Below are 10,750 nucleotides of genomic sequence, written 5' to 3' on the forward strand. Positions count from 1 at the left end.
ATACTGTCCTTCTCTGTCCACCAGTTCACATGTGAGGTTATTTCCTGAGCAGGCTGGGCTAGTCTGGGCAGGCTAAGGCTAGTCTGGGCAGACTTACTATTTCTATTCTAACTATCTAAGCACACATACATTTCATTTCTTAAGGGTCGTCACCAGTGAACATGAAAGAGGTAGGAAAGGGACAGGAGAGTGAGAAATAGGAAGGGAACGGGTGGTTAGGAAAAGGGTTAGTAGGCCGTGCCTTCACCTCTTGGTTGGGTGAGGGCTGGCCTATTGTGTGTTTGTGGATGGGCCCACAAAACGTGGCGAGACCAGGGTCAGGGAATCCAGTCGGGCCTGTAGTTTCTGGATGTACTTGTACATCGCGTACGCCACTACGGCCGTGATGATCCAGCCACTGAGCAACATTCCGAGCGCTGCCATGCTGATGGGATGGTCTTGGTATGGGTGTCCACCTGCCCGCCTAGGGAAAGTGGCTGAGAGCCCTGTGGGCTTTAAATTGAATTTAATCAATTTGGTTCCCTCAGCCAGAAGCTGGCTTTGGAGGGTGGCATCAATTGTGAAATTGTGCCCGACGAATGCATCCATCATCTCAATCTCCACCTCGTGTCGGTCGGCATCGAGATGATGGAGGATTATGTCGTCAATGTGTACTGTAGCCCCTGGTGGGACATTGAGGAATATTGTTTGATTGGGCAGGGTGAGCTTGGTGGCTATATCATGGCGGTCGTAGGACATGGTCGCTTCAGAATGAGGTGTGTTGACGAGCCATCGACTACCTGCTCTCTCTACTCTGGTCTCGGTTCCTTCATCTTTGATGGACAAACTACCTTGACATTTCTGCTCCGGGGCGTCTGCCCTCAGCCCACATAGATAGTTGGTGACATCTCTAATGAAAGGGTTGCTGGGACAGATCCAGTGAATGTCTTTGGTGTTTGTGCACATGCTGAGATTGGGGACCAGGTAGAGTGAGGGGTTGTCGTCGTGGTAGGCGAGTGTGGGTGGCGTTCGGAGGTGTACGTGTGTGTTACCCTCCCAGAATCCCACATTCAATACGGTTTTTAAACGGTACACATTCTGCTTTTCAATGATTGGTAGGTTTAGGATAAATCCTAACTCTAGGTTCTGTGGGTTCACAGAGATCGGAATAGCACTGCCGAGACTATATGCCAGATGTGCCTGTGAAGGTTGTACAACAGTGGTGGTAGTGGTCTTGAGAATCTGTTCAACCAGTGTTAGTGGAACTAAGTACGTGGGGATCTTCCCGGTACTGAGGCTACTCACGGAGGAACTGACTTCTCTAAGGAGATCTTGCATAAGATCCCTGACTATTCGCACATACGTTATGTCCTCACTGACGATACTTGACAAGGTTGTTAAGGCATGCAAGGTGTTATTGATTAAAGCAGAATGCAAGTTTACAGTGAGTATGGTTCCCTGAACCGTTTTGGTCAAGCCTTGTAACTGTTCACTCTGTATTAGGAGTCTCTGTTGGATTTCCGGCATTTCTTCTTCGAGTTCCCCGACATGTCTCTGAAGGGCCTTCAGGCTGACCGAGTTGGCTGCGGAGAGGCCAATCGAGAACAGCGAGCCGATGCCTGCTGCTGCGGAGAGCAGTGCACCGAGGAACCGCTTGGGTCGCTTACCGTCGCTGAGGTCTTTCTCAGTGACCATGAATTTGTCCAACTGTTCAAGCATGTGAACCGTTGCCTGTTTCGCATGCTCGATGGTGTCGGTGGTCTGGATTCCGCTTAGCCTTCCCTCAGTCAGCTGGGGGGGCTTGCGGATGTGGTTGCGGTATACATTCTGCTTTTCAAGTTGCTGCTCAATCTCTGACTCAAAACCAGAGTACGGTTCCTCCGGTGCAGACCCTGGCTGCCCACCGGGGTTCTCAGCACTTTCTGGTTGAGTCGCCAGCGCGTACACTATCATGTCACCTTCGGTGCTGAGGGTTGAACCACAGATTGCCTCCTGTGCGAGGGCTTCGTGACGAGCAATGGTGATCATGCGGGTGGGGAACGTGTACAACACCTTGTCGAGTGTCTCGTCCCTGATGAGGGATGGAGGTAGGTCGCCAATGACGGGCACCCTGAGCTCGAAGTCGTGAAATGAGCTGTCGACCAAGACGCCTAGTGGTTTTCCCGCATTCACCTGAACCGGATTGTGGGTCAGGTTCTGGACTAGCAGGTAGGCTGAGCGGTTGGTTAGCTCTAGAAGGGGTGTGCCACAAATTGTCAGGCAAAGGTCAGAAAAGCACGGTAAGGGTTGAAAGAATGCTTGTGGGCCAAGCATCCTCTGCCCCTTGAGAAGTGCGAGACGGATTGGGAACCCGGCTGTCCGTGCTGGAATTGTGGCTTCCAACTCACTAGCAGCGTGACACGCCTGCGGGATCGTCTGACCGGATGCCATTTGCTCCGGCTCGGTCGTCAGATGCTGCGTGTCCGCGCTCGCCAGTGACCACAAAACCTGGTTCACGGCGTCCAGCTGGACTCCAAGCCTGACAAGGAGATCCGCTCCTATGTGACAAGGAGGGCGGAGCTGCGGGACGACACTCATATAGTGCATGGCTTTCTTCTGCCCTATCTGCACGGAGAGGGCACATACACCAGTTGCTTTGATTAGTGTCTGCGGCGACCCTGCAGCAAGCAGGCGATGGCTGTGCTGCACTTGGACAAGGAGTGCGTTGTGTTGGCACAGATCCTTTAGAAGATCGGCATCAATGGCAGATTTCTCTGACCACAGAGCCAAGAGTGTCTCTGGGACCAAGGTCCCATTCAGGTGTACCCCCCCCACGATGTGGGGATTGTATAGTGGAGATCCATCGTTCGCCAGTGCGCATAGGAATGATGGATGCTCTCTCAGAGACTGATAGCTCCTAGACTGCCGCGACTGCTGGCCGTCAGGGAGCATGACAAGAGGGGTGTTTGAGCCAGATTCTTTGGAAGGCGTACACATGGGATTAGAACTTCTGGACTCGATGGCAGCGTTCATGCTGTCAGAAGAGGGAGGGTCCATGTCTGGACCGATTCGAGTCGGGTTGCGTACTTGGGCCCAAAGGTACCCGCGACGGCAATCGATCAGTGGGGCTAATCGGTTAAGGAGATCTTGGCCAATGAGTAATGGTTCTGTGTCCAGCGTGGTGACATAGATGGGATGCACCAAAGACATCTCTTGGAAAGTGACATCCACCCAGACGCGTTGGGTGATGGGTGAAGTGTCCTGAGTGAAGCTTCTGATGTTAATGCTGCAAGCTTCGACCTGCAGTGGCTTTCCAAGAGACAGCAGAGCTCTCGCAAGCTCGGCGAAGGTGGCTGAACACATTAGGCTTATTTCGGACCCGGAATCTAACAGCGCGAGGGCGTTTACACATCCTCCCACCACCACGGATGTGTAGATGCGGTTGGCGTTCTCTCGGTGCACGAGATTGCCTAAGAAAGTCAGGAACGGCAAATCGGTGGACTGGGAAGCTGTCGTTCTTGAACGTTCTCCCGCCTCACCTGTTTCTCCCCCCCACCCGACAAGGTAAACCTTGTTTGTGGTGGGTCGGGGCCGCCGCTCTAGTCAGGAGGGAGGGGGCCTACGTCCCCGTCCCCTTGAGGGGGGGTGGCGCCCCCTTTGGTTGGACAGGTCCAAGTTCTGTACAGCCTCTTTGATGCAGGTTTGAACCCACTGCTGTAGCTCAGTCTTTAACTGGTCAGCTCTGTAGCGACCGTGGTCCCTTTCCGAACCTTTCATTTTCCACTTTGAATTCGGGTCGGGCCCTTTCTTCGGTTGGAAGTTTTGTTCTGACCTGGCCCATTTTCCACCCTTTTGATTCGGTGGAATACCCTTCTGGCTCTGTTGTCCCCCCTTTTGATTTGGTTGTGCGCCTTTCTGCTCAGACGGAGAGGGTGTACCAGACCCTCCTCCAGCATTCGTTCTGGGTGTCGGCAACTCATCGCCCTCAAGCCTCAAATCCGTGTTTTCCCTTGGCTCCATTTCCAGGACCCTCTGGTCAATGTCAGGCTTCTTACCCGGGCATTGACGCAATTCCCACACCATCTGCGCGTGCTGGCGCAGTTCCTTCATGGTGGGTTTGGCGGTCCTGCAAAATAGAGCCACATCGAACCTCCCACTGTCGTGGAGGTTGTTGACAAACAGAGACTTGAAGGCGTGATCTTCCTCCAACCCCGGTGCATTGCGGCCTTGGAAGTAGGCCACACGTAGGCGCCTGTAATACTCCTTTGGAGGTTCAGACTTCCGTTGGGTGATCGCGAATGCACCAAACGTTGCCGAAGCAGGGTCATTGTACAATGAATACTCTTCCCGGAGAGCCTGGCAGAGGGTGGAGTACCGGTCTCGGGTGTCTGGCGGCAGGGATTCCATGAAAACATGGACTGTTCTGGACGTTGTTTTCCAGAGAAGCTTTAGCTTCTCCCGCATGGAAGGACGTGCGATGTCGAGGAGGCAGCGTTCAACCTCACGGAGGTAGTCCTCGATACTCGCGTCCTTGTTGCTCGGGTCAAAGCGTTCGATGTCCTTTGCGAGGGATTCGAGCTGGCGGGTCCGGACATCCCACCCCCTCACGGGACTGGGGCCGTCAGAGTCCTCTGACGACAGTTCCCCGTGGACTGCTGTCTGACGCGGGTCGGGGCCGCTAGGGCCATACAAGGGAGGTCTACTGGGGTGTAGAGGCACCCTCCTGGACCCCTGCTCCCGACTGCTAGCGTCGCGTGGGGGCTGCAGATGGGAAGGAGTGGCGGAGTCGTCGAAGCGCACCGTGCTGCGGCTGCGCGTGGGCTGAAAAGAATCACCATCTAAGCTATATGAGGCGTCATACCTCTGCGTTGTGGCGCATGAGGAGTCGATAGTGCCAGACCTCTCTGGCGAAGCCAGATTACGACGACCCCAATTAGGGTCACGTTGCGCACCTAGGGTGGCAGTGTAAAGCTGGTGTCGGAGATTTTCTTCCCTCTCCATGCCCATCGCGATTAGCGACTGAGCTTCTTCTAGGTTTTCCTTTAACTCCTGGATCTGAGGCTCACTCTCTAGTGTGCACTCATCGACCTTCGTCTCCTTATGAGGAGGCAGAGCCCGTTGCTTCTCGGGCTCTGAAGGCTGATCCTCGTCCTTGGAGGCGTCCAGCTCCTGTCGGAGGCTAGCGTTGTCCTTGGATAGCCTCTGGTTGTCCAGACGCAGCCGATCCGTACGCTCCTCCGCCTCCTTTGACTGTAGCTCTGCTCTACGCTGGTAGAGCAGGCTGATCTGGCCCAGGACGTCCGGCACTGTACGTGCCGGCTTGTCCCCTGGGTTGTTGACAAAACTTACCAGCTCTCGGATCTTTTCTTCGCAAATCTCAACGCTGTAGCGTTCGAGATTTGCTTTCTCCTCCAAGGAGAGACGGACGAGGTGGGACACCCCGTCTCGTATGGCCGGCTCAGTTAGCACCGGCGGAGCCTCGGCTCCCTGTGCCCGGGAACTCTTACCCTCCATTGAGTGGTTGAGATTTACGCCCGAAGTCAACAACGTTAGCTGTGGTTAACGGCAAATTAGCTTTGCTACTGCACAGGTAACGGCTGTACCTGTGTCTTACAAACCTCTCGGTTTCGTTAATTGCTCGAGCTGCACCCTATCCAAGTTAGTCAGATGCGTCTAACACCTTGGCGAGCAATATTGTTAGTGTCTATTAATCGTAGTCAGAAATCTTAACACAGCGTGTTAATCATGCGTAGAATGCAGGGAAAGCAAGGCACTAACCACTTCACAACTGATTTCACACCACAAGTGACTTTGTTCGACAGTGCTGAAAAAGTGTATCTTGAAAACCAATTCTGGGAGAATAAAGTTAACGGCTACACCTTAAGTGAACGATTCAGGATTATTTTGTGCAGTTATTCGTAACAATGCTGGTTTACAACACCCTCACACGGGGCACCATTATGTTGGGGTCAGCGTGTGATCAGAATATGCAAATTACCCTAGTGGTAGGCTACCGGAAGGTTCTACCCTGTCAGAGGTAATTTACATATAAACGAATCGCCAAACAGAAGTAAATTGTTATTTACGGGTTGACAATTACTGATCACTAGCGGTAGGCCACCAAAGTAATGGATTACTGGAGTAATAGATTACTAAGGTAATGTACCAAGTGTAAGTTATGCAAAGCTATAAAGGTTGATTGGAGTAAATAGTCAGTTATCGGCCAACAGCTTTGAGCTAAAAAGGGTCGCCTGACGGGAGGAACCTCCACGGGGTCCAATCGCGAAGGCGGTCCACCAGTGGCACGACCGGTCAACAGGCGTGACGGGTCACTCCTTTGTTGACAACTGCGGGTCAGTGGCGTGACCTACCGAAGCGCCTGTGGACCCACAGGAGGCGACTCGCTGGAGTAACCGGGGAAAAGCTCAAGCTGCGAAGGCGTCACAAATGGCTATTGACCTATCAATGAACAACGGTACTTGATTACGAGTGATGATTAAATTACGGAGAGCAACCTATGATTCAAGTTATCAATGAAACAAACCTGCGATTTGTAAGTCAATAACTGAGGGGAGGCTGAATTACTTCGGTGGAGTGGACCACCGAAGGTGATCTGCAAGTAATTTAGAATGGATTGTTAATCAAACAAGTTTGGTTATTTATCTAATAACAATCGGGAGTAATCAAGGAGGAGTTGGAATTAATTAAGTAAAGTCGGGGTTTACTAATTAAATACAATGAGTTATTTGAATGAGCTAAACCATTGAAATTGAATTAAATGCAGTTAGGATTATTAATTGGATAAACTTGCGCTTTATGAATTAATAATACTGGATAATTGGATGCTGAGATGCACGAAAACCACTTAAAAATGATTAAAAGCACTCTTGAGTATTAATTGAATAAATTGACTAATTTATTAATTAATAAAGCATACAAATTATCTATCTGCAACAAAAATAAATGAACAATAGCTTAGAGACAATTCAAGTTGTGATTAGGTTAACTGGGTAACAGATCAATCAATAATAGTGCGGGTAATTAACCACAGAAAATGCGATGAAACACTTAAAATTATTTAAAAGCAATGCGGGTTATTCCCGTGGAAAACCTGCATTCATTCGCCAACGCCTCCTAGGTGTGTTAAATTACCCAAAGCGTTAAAATCATTGAAATTGATTTAAACCATTCAAACTATTAATCAATTGAATATTACCGTTACTTAATCAAAGTCGGGGCACCAGCTGAAGTTAGGGTCTTAAACGAAACATCAGTCTTAAAAAAGAAAGTTCAATTAAAATGTTTAAATTATTATTTCTGATTGAAATGATAATCGCAATTTAACTGAAGCAGGAAAGGAAGGCTGTAAATCCGAGCACTGACTGTTACAACCAGCAGTTGTCGCTGAAAAGCACACAAAAACCACCAAGAATCGTTCAATTCAACTATTAAGTGTTTATTAACAAACGTCTATTCCTAAATCATCAATCTATGAATCACATCTAATCAATAAACATCAAGCAAGATCTCATAAAACAACACAATACAAAACAAAGCCAGCTAATAAAGTGTGTGTGTGTGTGTGTGTGTGTGTTCGAGTGTGGGGGAGCGATGTGTGTGAGTGGGTGTGTGTGTGTTCGAGTGTGGGGAGCGATGTGTGTGTGTGTGTGTGCGGGTTTGTGGAGCGAAAGGGGCGTGACTTGGTGAGAGGGTAATGACCACGAACGTCCACCAGAGGGAGGTAGACGTCGGCGGTCCGGTGTAATCACCCGATCTGGCCACTAGGTGCGCGTCGGCGCGCGGGGCAGTTGTGATGACTTAATGCAACCACCAGATGGCGGTACGAGCGGTTGCAATTACCCACGCGACTACCAGAGGGCGCCAAACGGCTCGGCGACCCGGCGAGGAAATCGATGTGATTACCCACCCGGTCACCAGAGGCGCTCGGCGTGCTCTGCCTGGGATAGCGTGACGTCACTGAGCTCCGCACGGGCCGTAGCCGTCGGGAGCGCGCCGGATTCCTTGTGGCCGAGAAATCCGAGCCGCAGTGAACTACACACGGTCCCAGGGACGCACTGAAAGGAGGCGCTTGGATGCAGCGGCGGCCGTACCGTGCGCTGGTTAGTGAACAGGGAAACAGAGGAGAAGAGGAGAGAGAGAGAGGAGAGAGGAGGGGGTGTCTGACTGTGTACACTGACGCGACCGCCTCAGCTTACACGTACAGAGTCCAAAAACGGCTGTTCAGGCAGATATGGACTCTGGGAGCAGAAGCGTGAGCTGAGGATGAGGAGGCTCGCGCGTGCGTGCGATGATTCGCGTGGATGGCCGTCCACGCGTAGACACAAAAGTACTCAGAAACAGGGATCGGCGTCCCAAAGTTACAAGTACCAACAATAAACACACAGCAATAATAATATCACGTTATTCTAATTCCTGCCCAGACTCTAAGCCTTACTTGGTTGGACGAGGGGGAAACGTGCTTCCGTGGCCAGGTGAAATCCGTCGATTTGTGGCCGCGGGCGGTTCTCTGGCGTCCCAGAAAATAGAGACCTGACGTGGACTACGGAGGGGAAACCCGTAGTGTGATCCGAGGGGCGATCAGCAGCTTCTTGCGATGAGGGGGGGAGTGAAGAAGCGATGCTCAGGTCGGTCTGCAGACGAGCGTGCGGTTGCAGCGCGCGCTCGGGGTCCGGATGATGCAAACAAAAAAAGGGAAGAAAAAAAAGAAGGGGAAACCAAAAATAAAGGGAATTCCCGCTTTTCTTGAGCTCGTCCAGCGAGGTGAAGAAAATTCAGGCCCGGTCCAGGTGCGTTAACACGAGGCGCTTTGTCTCCTTACGAAAAGGTGCGTCTGGGTTGACGCGATTTCGTTTTGGAAGAGGCTGGATCTCTTCCCGGGCCTGAATTTATACCGTTATGATGTCTTCCGGGCTCCCCGCGGCGTTGGCCGTGGTTCAGCCAATCCACGCGGGGTTGGCTTGCGCGTCACCGGGCCGGTGACCCGGTGATGACGGGATTTTGGGTCCCCCTGCCGTCGAGCTGCAGTGCCGCAGCTAGAGGAGGGGGGACCCGGGGGCCCCCCAGGGGGGGGTCATGTGATCAATGGCGAATTTTCCAGGGTTGAGCACATGGTTTCTTTGTTCTCAAAGAAACGTGGCTCACCCCCCTCCTCGCCCCCCCCCCCCTTCCTCATGAGGGTGAGTGAACAAAGGATTTTGGCTCCAACATCACGTAAAAAAACAAAAGGCAAAAAAAAGTGTATAAGCGTCTTTCTACTGTCATTTTTTCCTGTTATAATATAATGCAGGTAGCATAGCAGAATGACTTCATGGAAATCAATTAGCCCCTCTTTAACCAAGCACAACATTTTCAAACGCACCCATTACCATTTCATTTATTTTCCTTTAATCCCCACAAACAAAGGGTTAAATGACAATTTGCTCATTAGTAGATTCTCTGCGGGTTTTTTTGGCAAACAAGCAAGCAACCGCCAGTTAACAACGTGTACGCCAGCGTGTTTCCACTGTAGCAGCATGCGGCTCGACCTTCAAAGGACAAAGCTTACCGTCTGCCTCACCTCAGAAAACACGACGGCGTACACGTTTGTCTGTAGCAGAGTTACATTCCAAACCTGCAGAGGAGCTTCATTTTTAGGAGACTGATCAGAATCAATCGGATCAGATTTTGACTGAAGTAATTGCTTGTCGTAAAATCTACTTAAACCATGAACGATTGCAGGGTTTTGTATAAAGAATGAGATTTCAATCTACTTCACTGAATATAAGCTTGACGTTCCCAAACCTGACTTATTCTGGTGGAAGTGAAATATGGATCCTTGTGCTGTTTGTTCCTAAACGCACCTCGTTAAGTACCTCTAATGTTTGTTCCAACTTTCCCTGATGGTTGCCGTAACAACATTAAACCCCCGACAGAGTCGGTGCACTTAGCCGACCTGTAGCAGTCATTAATGTGAACAAATTTATCTTTCCTCCTTCTGTAGACACATTTGCCAGTAAGGTGGCCGCCATCCAGGATCAATACGCCGACGCCTCCATCGGGAACGTGACGGGCAGCAACGCGGTCAATGTTTTCCTTGGCATCGGGGTGGCGTGGACCATTGCGTCCGTTTACTGGCACACCAAGAACAAGCCGTTCAAGGTGAACCCCGGCTCCCTGGCCTTCTCCGTCACCCTCTTCACCATCATGGCGGTGGTGTGCGTGATGATGCTGCTCTACCGCCGGCGTCCCAGCGTGTCGAACGGTGAGCTCGGGGGCCCACGGACAGCCAAGCTCCTCACCTTCTTCTTCTTCCTGTCGGTCTGGTTCCTCTACATCCTGCTGTCGTCTCTGGAGGCGTACTGCCACGTACCGGGCTTCTGAGCCGCAGGGGCAAAATGCACTAACATGACTCCTCTCCTTGTTTTTACAGTCTACTGAAAGTGGTTTCTCTCTGTTTTTGTCTATTTTCACTGAGGTTTCTAACTATTTGTATCATTAGTTCTTATTGATACCGCACAATATCTGAATGACTTTGAATCTTTGGACTTTGAAACTTTGCTACCACCCACTATGCTGTGAAGGATAGCTTTAGCCACTTCACTTTCTTTCTCTCTCTCTTTTTTTTTTTGTAATATTTGACATTTCTTTAATCGTTTGCGAAACTGCATTCACACTTTTGTCCCTCGACACACAGCTGCCGTCATGTCCTCTCCTTGTGCGGACAATTATTTGAGTTTTTCGGTGTTAAAAGAAGCACAAGGGCAGAACGAGAGTTCAAAAAGATTTCTTTCAT

General features: G+C 50.7%; 1 protein-coding gene across 1 annotated transcript in view; it reads left to right on the forward strand.

Moving 5' to 3' along the window:
* The window catches only part of slc8a4a (solute carrier family 8 member 4a), a gene marked incomplete at both ends in the record, with an annotated part of 34,491 nt that extends 24,153 nt beyond the window's left edge, over positions 1-10,338 (forward strand). Inside the window, one exon of the mRNA XM_080482718.1 lies at positions 9,959-10,338. Within this exon, the coding sequence (XP_080338844.1) occupies positions 9,959-10,338 (380 nt within the window). The remainder of the gene's footprint in view (positions 1-9,958) is intronic.
* Positions 10,339-10,750: the final 412 nt, after the last annotated feature.

The sequence above is a fragment of the Lipophrys pholis genome (assembly GCF_963383615.2).
Source record: "Lipophrys pholis genome assembly, chromosome: 16".
Lineage (NCBI taxonomy): Eukaryota > Metazoa > Chordata > Actinopteri > Blenniiformes > Blenniidae > Lipophrys > Lipophrys pholis.